At 34.0% G+C, this 15,024-nt stretch overlaps 1 protein-coding gene across 3 annotated transcripts in view; it reads left to right on the top strand.

Annotated features, from left to right (window-relative positions):
• Positions 1-9,794, top strand: part of HOXD13 (homeobox D13) — a 44,209-nt gene extending 34,415 nt beyond the window's left edge. Inside the window, exons 1-2 of one of the 3 annotated variants that reach the window (XM_072121657.1) lie at positions 4,065-5,062; positions 8,786-9,794. In XM_072121657.1, the coding sequence (XP_071977758.1) occupies positions 4,411-5,062; positions 8,786-9,036 (903 nt within the window). In that variant the 5' untranslated portion in view covers positions 4,065-4,410 and the 3' untranslated portion in view covers positions 9,037-9,794. Of the gene's footprint in view, positions 1-2,964; positions 3,031-4,064; positions 5,063-8,785 lie in introns of those variants that run through there. The other 2 variants (XR_011849443.1, XR_011849445.1) reach the window with 2 other exon arrangements.
• Positions 9,795-15,024: the final 5,230 nt, after the last annotated feature.

Genomic DNA, 15,024 nt, shown 5'->3' with positions numbered 1-15,024 from the left:
AGTATGTGCACAACAATATCCGGCACTGCAACTTGTTCTGATTTTGGGCGCAAAATTGTGCCGTTTGTGAATCCGACACTTTTCCAGCACCGCTATTTTTCCGGCTTGTTTTGTGGCTCAATTTTTGGTGCACAATTAGAATAGCTAAAAGAAATACTATGGAGTTTTATTTCACCTTCTTGACTGGGGAGATCTTTTTTAACCTTTTTGTTTGTGCGCCAAATCATTAAATTTCTTGCGCCACAAACTTACATCACAATGAAAATTATAGCACGCCTCCTGCGCCACCCTGCGCCCAAATTTATAAATGACCTGATAAATGTTTTTCACGGCTGATTTTGACCACGTTTGTGTTCAAGAAGCTTTAAAGGGATGTTTTAGAAGAGCAATTAGAGTGATGACTGTATCCATGGTGGGAAAATTATAAATTATATTATATCTATTATATTATAAAAATATATTATCTACTGAAATCATTTGAATTTTTGCCTATACATAAGAGACATTTTGCATTTGATATTTAGTTTTTGGAGATTTGGTTATAGATTGTCAGCAGATTATGTAGTCTGTATACAATCATTCTCATAGATGTAACAAATTCTTACAATCAGTGGTTCTCAGTTCATAAGAGTTTTAAACAAATATTGTCCAAAAAATTAATCCAAGGTCTGTGTATGACTAAGTCCACACTACCGTTTAAATCTCTACTCATTATCTCCATTAACAAAAAAAAATTAAAAATAAAAAGCGGAGGTTTAACGTATCAGTCATCCGTTATCGGCAGTTTGGCAGTAATCCGTTATCCATGCGTTTTTTTGTTGGTTTTTTTTCAAATGGAGGAAAAATACTGCAGCCTCGACTATTTTTTCCATTAAAAAAAACTTGGATAACGGAACATAACGGATGACACACAGTTTACATTGATGTCAATGGGATTTTTAATTGATACGTTAACCTCTGATTAACCTCCGTTTTTTAATTTTAAAGAAATTGAGGTTTGAACGGTAACGTGAACTGAGTATGTTTTGTGTTATTATGTATTCTTGTATGTGAAAGTTCACCCTAATGTGTTGCCCTTTACTAGAGGGACGGAAGTGGACTCTCTCTAAAAAAACACAAATGAACATCCTCTTACAACTTCTCCTGAATAGAGCTTTCTTTTTTCCTTAAATCAATAATTAATAATAAAATGCAGGTATTTCACAGTGTTCTTGTAGAAGGGATTAGCAGTGTTTGCTTCCATCTTCTGTATGTGACTACAGCCTGGGCTTTGCAAATTCCACTTGAAAACATACAGAGACATCTAGTGGTGGAAGTTTGAGTTGCAGGACCGGGATTTACCTCCTAAAGGAAATAGAAACAATCTTTATTCCTGATATGTTATAAAGAGCTGACTATTGATTTTCTGCCACACTGTAGCAGGTGACAAGCACTTTAATTCTTACTAACTAAACAGAGCAAAACATAAAGCAGAAGCATCAAAGGTTCAGTTTAATGCTTGTTGTGGAAGAAAATACTAGAATCGGCTTTTGTTAAACAAACACCCTAATTTCTAAAAATCATTTATTTTAGGAGAAACCTGCAACGTTTTATTCCATTAATTTAAATGAAACATTTATATTAGTGAAACAGAAACCGTTTGGGACAGAGATAATTTCATAGAGCAAAATATAAGGAAGAAACAACATATACTACATACAACAAATGTTACAGCTATATTGAGCACAATAATTAATTTATAGGCTAAAATACAATTTGTATGTATATATATATAGAGAGAGAGAGAAAGAGAGAGAGAAAGAGAGAGAGAGAGAGATGTGTGTAAGTGTATATATATATATATATATATATATATACACATATATATATATATATATATATATATATATATATATATACATAGAGAGAGAGAGCTATGTGTGTATGTGTAAGTATATATAGTCTATATCCATTTGTCTGTGTATAGAAATATATATGTATATAGAGAGAGAGAGAGAGAGAGAGAGAGAGAGATGTGTGTAAGTATATATAGAGCCTGTACTCATTTATCTGCGTATAAAAATGTATATATATATATTTATATGTGAGTTTTTATACTGCGTGTATTTATAACATTACAAATATATAAATGAATAACATATATCGCAAGACTGTATTTGTTTCATAGCAGGATATTTTTTATCTATTTTATTCTCACATATTCAAAGTAAAAGGAACTATGTTACATAAGTTGTTGCTTGTAGTCATCTGATAAGACAAAAAAATGGTTGAAAACATTTGTTTGTCATTACTTCACTGTCTGTGAAAATACAGAACACTGTAATTATGCAAAACAACAGAGTAAAGGTCATTGCTGTGCATGGCTATGTCTTATTGTGTGAATACTCTCTATATGCAAATATATATATATATATATATATATATATATATATATAGTATATAAATCTATACTATTGCATGGTCGTTTAAAACACACATATATGTAGTGTGTGCTTTATTACTGCACATATATGTAGTGTGTGCTTTATTACTGCACATATATGTAGTGTGTGCTTTATTCCTGCACATATATGTAGTGTGTGCTTTATTACTGCACATATATGTAGTGTGTGCTTTATTCCTGCACATATATGTAGTGTGTGCTTTATTCCTGCACATATATGTAGTGTGTGCTTTATTACTGCACATATATGTAGTGTGTGCTTTATTCCTGCACATATATGTAGTGTGTGCTTTATTCCTGCACATATATGTAGTGTGTGCTTTATTACTGCACATATATGTAGTGTGTGCTTTATTCCTGCACATATATGTAGTGTGTGCTTTCAGTTTTCCAGGGGTAGTAATCATCCCTGCAGCCAGCTATGATCTCCTGCCTTCTCTGTGCTTGCTTTTTCCACTGACTGCACTGCCTATTTATGTAACTAAATATTGAAATAAAATGCATTTCTTTACCATGAACAGGATATTACAGGTTCTGAGGAACAATCTCTAGCACAAGCCGACACTACACTGAGGAATATGTATCAGCTATTTCCAGACAAACCTAACGAAGCAGCTCTGATTGCATCTAGCTTCTCACTTAATAAATCTGGAAATTTCATTAAACTACTTGTATGAGGGAAGGCGAGGGTTACACAACCGAACTTATGCTTTTGGGTGGATGGATAGATAAATACATAGATATATAGATTATAAGGTAGATAAAAACTTAAATTCATAGATAGATGGATTTATAGAAAATTAGATTTATAGATTATTAGATAGATTTAAGATGGATAGATAGATAGATAGATAGATAGATAGATAGATAGATAGATAGATAGATTATGAGGTAGATAGTTCATTATATTCATAGATAATTAGATTTATAGATAATTAAATAAATTACAGATGGGCATGTTATAGGGGGAGAGGGCTCCTCCAGTAACCAGTGCAGGAATTTCCTCTCTTCTCCCTCTGTGTTTGGCTCTCCCTCCGGCAGGACAGTCTCGGGGCTAGCCTACCCTGCTCCTGATAGGTCGGTATGTAGATAGACAGATAATTAGATGTATAAATTATAATCTAGATATATAATTGGATTCATAGCTATATGATAGATAATTAGATTTATAGATAATTAGATAGATTAAATATAGATATGTTACATAGGTACATAGATAATAGATCGATAATTATTATTGTTATCTGATTATTAGGATTATTAAGTTATTTTAATATCAGCAATGGCAATAAATATGATTGTACATTGAGTTTTCTTTCTCCTTCGTACCAAGCCCCATGACCTCACATGGCTCATCATCCAATTCCCTATAAAGTCCTGCCATACTAATTACACTGGAATGTGTCTGTATTTCTGGCCATGTAGTTTAGGATTGCCCTGGGTGACACACACTGGTACTTGAATTGTTTCATTCTATGAAGGGCTACAGGAGGTTAAACAACTAATGTCAATATTTGCTTTATTTTGCATGATTTCTTTTCCCATCGAAGAATAAACACAAAACATGTTTATTATATTTATGAAAATGAACTTGTCTCTTTTTATAAAATAGGGTGCTGGATGTCAACAACATGTGCAAGGTGCACCTTAAGGGGGAGGATGCCTGGAATATGGCATCATCATAAAACTGGGGTAAAAGTAATGAAGAAAAAAAGACCATAAGATGGAAACCCCAGAACCTGTAGACAAGTGGGTAGATTGCTGAGAGTTTAATTCCATTCTCAGACCACGTGGTGGAGAGCAACCAATGCTGCTCCTCAGAGCTACTGCAAACAGATCTGTAAAATGACTCCCCCACCACCCCTCCCAATCTGAAGTTAGTTTTTATAAACCTTACCACAATGATCTAACCTGCTTGAAGGGATAACAATTTCCACTATGCCCCTCTCTGGATTGATGCAAGAGTGATGTGCAAAGCTCTGAGCAAACGCAACCAGTGGGAGATGGAAGGGCTGAGAGGGGGAGAGGGCTCCTCCAGTAACCAGTGCAGGAATTTCCTCTCTTCTCCCTCTGTGTTTGGCTCTCCCTCCAGCAGGACAGTCTCGGGGCTAGCCTACCCTGCTCCTGAGAGGTCCACTTCTGCCCGATCAGAAGCCACCAAAGAAGGAGCGACCTGTCCAGCAGCATCTACTGGGCCCTCAGCCCCCTCCCTGGGATATGGTTACCACTTTGGGAACGGATATTACAGTTGTCGCATGTCTCATGGTGTAGGTCTGCAGCAGAACCCTCTCAAGTCCTCCAGCCATGCCTCCATAGGAGGATTCCCAGTAGAGAAATACATGGACGTGTCTAGTCTGGCCAGTACCAGTGTGCCCAGCAGTGAGGTGCCTTCAAGGGCCAAGGAGGTCTCCTATTTTCAGGGCTACACCAACCCCTATCAGCATGTTCCTGGATACTTAGATATGGTCTCTACGTTTAGCTCTGGGGAGCCCAGACATGAGACCTACATATCAATGGAGGGCTATCAGTCATGGACTTTGGCTAACGGCTGGAACAGTCAAGTTTATTGTGGAAAGGACCAGGCTCAAGCTCCTCACTTCTGGAAATCTTCCTTCCCAGGTAATGTGGTGTGATGGCCTCTGCTGGGTTGTGTGCCTTATATACCATACATAGACATAATAGCTTCACAAGAACAGACACAACCCCTACCTTATGTTATTTCCTATGTGTATCTAATTTATTCCTACAACTAGATTCTTTATGTACATGTAGTATATATCTACAGCTAGATTATCTATGTACATGTAGTATATACAAACAGCTAGATTCTCCCTGTACATGCAGTGTATACCTACAGCTAGATAATCCCTGTACATGTGGTGTATACTTAGAGCTAGATTCTCCCTGTACATGAGGTGTATACCTACAGCTAGATTCTCCATGTACATTTAGTGTATACCTACAGCTAGATTCTCCCTGTACATGTAATCTATACCTACAGCTAGATTCTCCCTGTACATGTGGTGTATACTTCGAACTAGATTCTCCCTGTACATTTAGTGTATACCTACAGCTAGATTCTCCCTGTACATTTAGTGTATACCTACAGCTAGATTCTCCCTGTACATTTAGTGTATACCTACAGCTAGATTCTCCCTGTACATTTAGTGTATACCTACAGCTAGATTCTCCCTGTACATTTAGTGTATACCTACAGCTAGATCCTCCCTGTACATTTAGTGTATACCTACAGCTAGATCCTCCCTGTACATGTAATCTATACCTACAACTAGATTCACCCTGTACATGTAGTGTATACCTACAGCTAAATTCTCCCTGTACATGTAATCTATGCCTACAACTAGATTCTCCCTGTACATGTAATCTATACCTACAACTAGATTCTCCCTGTACATGTAGTGTATACCTACAGCTAGATTCTCCCTGTACATGTAGTGTATACCTACAGCTAGATTCTCCATGTACATTGAGTGTATACCTACAGCTAGATTCTCCATGTACATTGAGTGTATATCTACAGCTAGATTTTCCCTGTACATGTAGTGTATACCTACAGCTAGATTCTCCATGTACATGTAGTGTATACCTACAGCTAGATTCTCCCTGTACATGAGGTGTATACCTACAGCTAGATTCTCCCTGTACATTGAGTGTATACCTACAGCTAGATTTTCCTTGTACATGTAGTGTATACCTACAGCTAGATTCTCCATGTACACGTAGTGTATACCTACAGCTAGATTCTCCATGTACACGTAGTGTATACCTACAGCTAGATTCTCCATGTACATGTAATCTATACCTACAACTAGATTCTCCATGTGCATGTAATATATACCTCTCTATACATGCACAGTATACTAGATTTTCCCTGTACATTGTAGTGTATACCTAGATTCTTCCTGTACATGTAGAATACATCAATCACTCGATTCTGCCTGTACATCTAGTATGCATCCACAATTAGATTCTCCCTGTACTTGCAGTATATACCTACAGCTAGATTCTCCCTGTGCATGTAATATATACCAACAACTAGATTTTTTCTGTATATGTAGAATACCTCCATAATTAGAATCTCCCTGTACATATAGTATACATACACAATTAGAATCTCCCTGTACATCTAGTACACATCCACAATTAGATTATTCCTGTACTTGCAGTATATACCTACAGCTAGATTCTCCCTGTGAATATAGTGCATACGTACCACTAGATTCTATATGTACATGTAGTTTATGACTACAACTAGATTCTCTCTGAGCATGTAGCATATATCCACAAGTAGATCATTCATGTACTTGTAATGTATACCTACAACTAGATTCTCCCTGGGCATGTAGTGTATACCTACAACTAGATTATATTCTTCAAAATGTACAACATTGTATAGCAATAATTGTGTTCACCCATCTGTACAAGTAGTGAATGCCTGAAAGGCTGTCTTGCAGAAGCAGGTATTCTCATTACTCTTGTATTCTCTTGTATTTATTTAGTGCATTGTCCTGGTGTTAATACGTGTACTCAATCTATCTGCAGTGCAATATGTTTAGTGTATTTGCTTTGTGTTGTATCTGCTTTAGTTCAGGATATACTGCTTCATGTATTCTGTTGTGTCCGTTAGTGTAAAGTCCTTGTGTTCTATTTGTGTTGTATTATGCTGATTTATTATATTATTACTTTATTGTATATCCTAGTGTATTCAATTACAGTCAGTGTTTTTGTATATCCCTTGCTGTATTCTACTATAAGTTTTGTTAGTACAGTATACACTCTCTTCAGTCTCTTCAGTGTATACTTCTTCTACGTGTCTGAGACCATAACTCCTGAAACTTTTCTGTAAACGTTAAAAGCAATAGATCATATTCAGTTTAGTTTTCAGTATTTTAGTTTAGTTTTTTAGTTTAGTTTTTAGTATTTAGTAGTTTCTCCTTTACACAATACTCTACAGATTACTCTATTATTAATGTAAACTATTTTAATATCACATGTATACATGTAGTGTATACGACTAATTATATGATAGTAATATTTCTGCACGGGGAATACAAACTGTAGATGTGTTCTAGATGACTGCTCCTCTACAGAAAGTTACTGATGCATAGTCCTAATTGTATTCTATTATCACTGGTACATGAAATGATGTATAATCCTTAGTGTATTTTGCTATTTCTAGTATATGAGTGAGGAATAGTCCTAAGTGTATTCCATTATCTTTTGTTTACAGTGATGTACTGTCCTTTATGTATTTTAGCGTTTCTAGCATATGTGTGTTTTATAATACTTTATGTATTCTATTATATCTGGTATTTGAGTAATGTAAAGTCCTACGTATTTAGTATGATCTCTGGTATATGATTGATCCATAATCCTAATTGTATTGTATTATCACTTATATATAAGTGGTCCATAGTCATACTTGTATTCTTTTATTTCTTGTATAAGACTGGTGTATAGTCCTTTATGTATGCTATTGTCTCTTGTATATGAGTGGTGTATAGACCTTCCTGTATTCTATTATCTCTGGTATATGAGTGGTGTATAGTGCTTTATGTATACTATTATCTCTTGTATATGAGTGATGTATAGACCTTCCTGTATTCTATTATCTCTGGTATATGAGTAATCTATAGTGCTTTATGTATACTATTATCTCTGGTATATGAGTGGTCCTTTTTGTATTCTGTTATATGAGGTATTTGTGTGGTGTATAGTCCTTTATGTAATCTGTTATGTATGGTATATGAGTGATGTATAGTCCTTTATGTATTCTATTATATATGGTATACATGTGGTATATAGTCCTTCCTGTATTCTATCATCCCTGGCATAAAATGGGTGCACAGTCCTTTATGTATTCGGTGCTCTCTGGTATATGAAGGGTGCAGGTCATAATTTAATTGTAGTATCCCACGTATAAATCTGGTGTATTCAATGTGATGACCTATTTACAATTAAATATACCTTATATACTTGTATACAAGGACTGTCTACTCTTAATGTATTCTGCTGTGACTTGAGTATTGCATTGTCATAATAGTATTCTAATGCATCTGGTGTGTAATCCTTATGTATCATCCCTGTACAATAAGTGTATATAATATTATACTATTGCTGGTATACACCCCTTTTACATATATCATATTATCACCTCTGCTATCACTTGTACACCCCTATTATGTCTAAGCATTTTATAACTACTAGGAAATGAGGTATATTAATAGCCTAATATTAATGGATACATTGTGTTTGTTGCCTTCTTGTTGTAATGGGATATTCCTTTAATCCACTTGTTATCTCTTGTTTCCTTCCTCTCAGGAGATGTCGCCCTAAACCAACCAGACATGTGTGTGTACAGACGTGGGAGGAAGAAGAGGGTGCCTTACACCAAGCTACAATTGAAAGAACTAGAAAACGAATATGCCATTAACAAGTTCATTAACAAGGACAAGAGGCGGAGGATATCAGCAGCCACCAACCTCTCTGAGAGACAGGTCACCATATGGTTCCAGAACAGGAGAGTAAAGGACAAAAAAATAGTATCCAAACTAAAGGACAACATCTCCTGATCCTCTACAAGGCACTTACTGTCCACTCACAGGAATCCATGTCACTATGTGAGGTTCTCATTCATCCTCCATAACCTCAGCTATTTTTTTAACATTTTTGTATTTTGTCTCCCTGGTCTGGGGTCCAGCACTCCTTGCATGGACAATCCCTTTTTGTAAATTATTGTATTGATCACAAATGTTATATGTTGGCCATCAAGATGTATTGTTCTGTCTCAGGAAACATTGAAAAATCAGGATATCACCCCAATAATTAAATGCATGTTCTATGTCTCTGTATATTCCATAATCATGTAGCCACCAAAGACGTCCAGTTACATTTCATCTTCCTCATCAGGTCTATGTCATGAAAATATATTCAGGTCCAGACAGTATTTATAAAACTTCTTGAGTTTGGTGCACAGGTCACATGGGCATTTTCAGATTATATTTGTTTATACATTTAAAAAAATGGGAAAAAATTACTATTTTTCTATTAACTATTTTTGGATGAATGATATTTATTGTTGACGCCTCCCCCTTGACAATTATGAACTATGCAATTATTTTAATTTCACCCTTTGGAGGATAAAACTTCTGAGAAATGATTTCTGAATGTCTCCTGATTTCATGAATCTGCAGATGTTACTATCGCAGCTGCTGACATTGAAGGATTAAACTTTGTGGCACTTGTATCATTTTTCAATATATTTTCCAAACATGCAGCATTTACTTTTTGTGACTTTTGTGTTATATTTCATTTTGTTTAATAAAATTGAACGATGCTTTTTAATACTTTTCAAAGTGAAATTATTTCAATTATATTTTTAGATTTTGATCACTTGTGATCCTTGTTGTATATGAATTAATATACTTATTAATGTAAGTATATTATAATATTAATACATAATGGAAATATTTTTCTGGCAGAGTCTTCTGGGGGGGCTGTAGTGCAACTTTTCACTTTAATAAAGAAAATCAAACGATCAAATACATATGATATGAGGATTATTGCACGTATATGTACATTTTTATCTGAAAACAAGTTAGGAAAACTAAAGAAAATATTCACTTTATGGATCTCAATGTTCATTAAAATTGTTTACTGGTGCATTAAAAGAACGCATCACTTCTAATTCAACATCAAACCCCTTGTGTGAACTTAGTCTTATACCTTCAAGTTGTACATTGCAGTTACAAGTGCTGTCTGTGTGGATGGAGGACTTGACAATGGAAGGGGATTTGTTTAGAGAAAAACAAGTCTGTGGCTGGGGCAGGAGACAAGCTACTAGGAGGTATTTATCCCCAGGCTAAACTTGTGCAATAAACTTCACCAGATAATGAAAGAGAAAATACTGCTCCCTACTTGGAGGCCCAGCTTTATATCCCCCTCTGTGCTTTGATAATTGAAGAATGGAAAGATCCCAGTCCTCATTCCCCCTTTGTTTTATGTGTATCGGATCTGTGTTGTAGAATATTCATTTTCAATACTTAGGAAAAATTAAAGAAGGGGGGGAGGGGGTAAAAATGCTATATACGTAGTAATACAGAAATGGAGTAAAAACATGATAATAAGTAAAGCCTCACATTAACATTAAGCTTGTCCTGATAGCTGCCTGGAGATACAGTGATGGAGAATTTTGCTTATTGTTTCGATACTATATTGTTTGGATATTATTATTTTTTTCTTGTTTACATTAGTCAATTAATTCTGCTAAAAAAAAAAAAACATTTAGGCATAAAATTAGTTTTAGCATTAAGTTTCCATCGGTTTTAGCACAAGAGGCTGTTTTCTTGAGTGTGTTGCATGTAAACACAGTAAAGTTGTACGATACAGCACTGTATGATCAGACAAAAAAATATAATTATATGCCTAATAAATGGTTTGTAGTTAAGTGAAGGCGGAATATATGGATACATCTCACTGATAGATAGTTTGAATACACTGGGTTAATATACTGACGGCATAGCTATATATATATATTTGGTGCCTTGAGCCACAACAACAAGGGTTATAGTACTAATCATTATATATATATATATATGTATATATATATATATATATATATATATATATATATATATATATAACACTGTGTTTATATATATATATATATATATATATATATATATATACACCCTTGCAATGAGAAACAGAAACAAGGGCTTTAGTACTAGTACATTTATTTTAGTACTTTAGCACATTTATTTTACATTGGAATGATATTTTATTACCATACATAAAGTACATATACATGTATAATACATATTTTCATTACATCAGCATTGCCGCTATATAATATTATCAGACAGGACTTACATATACACCGTAGATAGAACTTGTACACTTATATTTCAATACCAAACCATTTCACCATTTCTGCAAATTATTGGCAGCCTTTAAAGCAACAATTCCCATAGCCGATTATATCATCCTGGAGCTGATGAGAAGCCACGTAGCACAGCAAGAATATACTGCTTCTCCACCAGAAAACTATAGGAACAGACACTAAACAAGAATAATCATCTCCTTTGTATGTTATTATACCGATATATATACATATAACTGTATAACACACTAGCTATATCTATCTATGTGTTTATTTATTTCTATGTCTGGTGATAGAGATTTTAAACTCTTAGTTTTGTAACTTCTTGAGATTTTCTAATGAGAGAGCTGAACTACTTGCCAGAAATATTTGGAAATGCACATGTATTACCATCACAATAGACACAAAAGAAAACATAAATAGCCACACACACAATAGGGAAATTCTTCTTTATTTTTCATGATTTATATGCTTCATATTACACGATGTACTTGCTAAAGAGACACAATCCTAAAGCCTAAATGGGTGCCCTTGACCTTGCAGAAGGAGATCTGTATTTATACTCTACATATTGAGGGGCTACTTGGCCTTGAAACTGAACCTGGCTCTCCTGCAGCAGACATGAATGCACATCCCTTCATTGCTAGTTTATATCTAGAAATTACATCTTTCCTTAGAGATGTCACGTTCCATAGTTATCTAATAGTCCATAGTTGTCTTTTTATATTATTACAATCTTTGGTAACGTAGCATTTGCCAGGAATCTGTAGATTCGCTAAAAAATGAAAATTGAACCAAGGAATTTGATACAGAGAAACTGCAAAAAGTGGAATGATTGCGCCACCTGCTGGACATTGTGCGTTATTACAGCTTTTGTTACAAAATATCAGCCTGTTCTTGTCATACAGTCTTGGGATTATCGGCCTGTTATTTACAAGTCTTCTGCTGCATCTCATGGGGTGAGTTTTTATTTTCTGCCTATGCCTTCTTCATCATGTGAGCATGAAACCTTACGGCAATTATTTAATTATTTTTTTTGCCGTCAGTTTTTATTAATGTTATTGATTTTATTGATAATGGGATTAAGTTTTTCTTTTTATAAACAGGAATCCTGTCCCAAATATAGATAGCTGGCATCAATATTAATGTGACTGTGAGAATTATTAGCATTACTGTCTTATACAATGTAGTTTCTTCTTAAATCGTCTAAACATGTGATACATTTCGCAGGTCTACACGTTAGTAGTAGCAGCAGCTAGAATAAATTGTGCATTTGGAAACTTGAAATCAATACATGGAAAAGTTAGAGATATGAGAGCGATTCTATTATTACATAGATGTAGACGAATCGACCAGAGATCGATCTATCCATCTTGCCATATATCTATCTATCTATCTATCTATCTATCTATCTATGAATCTATCCCTTTGTTTATCTAAATATATCCAAACTTATATCCCATTCCTTGGTGATCTTATAATAATGACAAGAGCTATAAGAATATCTATTGTAACTATCTATTTATATCTTTCATCTTTCCCATATTTATCTAAATACATTTCCCTTTTTCTGCTGATCTATAATAACAAAACAATCAGAACAATAACAATGCAATCAGAACTGTTTATGGCATTTTACTATATTTCTATCTTCATACGCAGTATCTATTTAAGGTATCTTTCTATCTATCTATCTATCTATCTATCTATCTAATATATATATATATATATATATATATATATATATATATATATATATATTGATAAAAAATAATCATCAAAAATTATGATGATGATGATAACATAACCTCTGTTTAGCGCTTATATCTGTCTATTTATCTATATATACCATCAGTCTATCTGTCTAGTTATCTTTCCATGTATTTATTCAGTTATCCATATATTTTCCACTCTTTATCTATGTATTCTCCCATCTTTCGTGCTAGGTAAATGCAAAGATAAAGATCCTGCGGTAATCCAAATTCTATCGAGAAATAGTGGAAATATTATCCCCACACACACGTGTCTTCCATTGGCTATATTATTTCTATACTTTATACCGTGTCATATCTATCTTGCTGTATACCTTATAATTATCTATTTATTATAAATGTAAATATTTTCATTTTATTCTGTATTCATATTCTTGTTATAATTACGGCTGTTCATTCTGTTCGTGTTAATATTATTAACTTCTGGGACTTATTATTAAGGTTTTTTATACTATTTATGAATTTCTGTGGCTTATAATTTTGAAATGGTTCTCTATACATTGTATAATAAGGGAGATGAAGAGACCTCATCCCGATCTTAAAGCAGATTCCATTGATTATGGATACAAAGGAAGGAACATACGATATAGGCTATCTATCTATCTATCTATCTATCTATCTACAGTATCTAACTATTTATTTAATATCTATCTACAGTATCTAACTATCTATCTTTATATCTATCTTTCTACAGTATCTATCTATTTATCTATCTATCTATCTATCTATCTATCTATCTATCTATCTATCTATCTATCTATCTATCTATCTATCTATCTATAATTTATCTACAGTATCTAACTATCTATCTTTATATCTATCTTTATATCTAACTATCTTTCTACAGTACCTATATATCCATCTATCTGCCTATTATCTATCTGTCTAGATTTTAATTAAAAAAAAGTAGCACACCATGAATAAGAATGAGCTTATTCCATGTGAAAGAGCTCCAAACATTTCGGCTCCAAACAGTGAGCCTTTATCAATCTATTATCTTTCTACGGTGTCTATAAAAAATGAGGGGACAAAAACAAGTAGCACTCCAAAAACACTTTGGAGTGCTGATTATTTTTATTCTTCCTTAATATCTTGGATTAACTTTTTGGAATCTCATGTGAGCGTGCACCCAGACATATTTTTAATGATTGTGCTGTTAAATATTTTCCTTTCGTATCTTTAATATATTTAATGTAATGGTCTAGACGAATGTTCTATACTATATCTATATGTGTCTGTCTATCTATCTATCTATCTATCTGGTTATGTAGGAGGATATCGTGCATATCGCTATATAAGGGTACATTACAGGTTGGATCCATAAGTCATATTCAGAGGGCGGTCTTTGTTTCTTTAACCAATCTGGATCTTTGCCTTGTATTCTGAGTGAGTGTAATTCATAGGACTCTATTATATAATGGAGCCTAATGTAGCATCTTCCAATGCAGCGTGATGATGGTATCATACTCTTCTTCTTCTTACTATGCCAGTATATAGTATAGGGTAGTCATACTCTTCATCTTCTTACTATGGCAGTATATAGTATATAGGGTAGTCATACTCTTCATCTTCTTACTATGGCAGTATATAGTATATAGGGTAGTCATACTCTTCCAATTCTGATCATGCCAGGATATAAGGTAGTCATCCTCTTCATCTTCTTACCATGCTACTATATAGTATATAGGGTAGTCATCCTCTTCATCTTCTTACCATGCTACTATATAGTATATAGGGTAGTCATCCTCTTCATCTTCTTACCATGCTACTATATAGTATATAGGGTAGTCTTACTCTTCATCTTCTTACTATGCTAGTATATAGGGTAGTCATACTAATCATCTTCTTACTATGCTAGTATATAGTATATAGGGTAGTCATACTAATCATCTTCTTACTATGCTAGT

Source organism: Engystomops pustulosus, chromosome 8 (assembly GCF_040894005.1).
Source record: "Engystomops pustulosus chromosome 8, aEngPut4.maternal, whole genome shotgun sequence".
Lineage (NCBI taxonomy): Eukaryota > Metazoa > Chordata > Amphibia > Anura > Leptodactylidae > Engystomops > Engystomops pustulosus.
The sequence above is the reverse complement of the archived record's forward strand: the minus strand, read 5'-3'. Positions and strand labels throughout refer to the sequence as shown.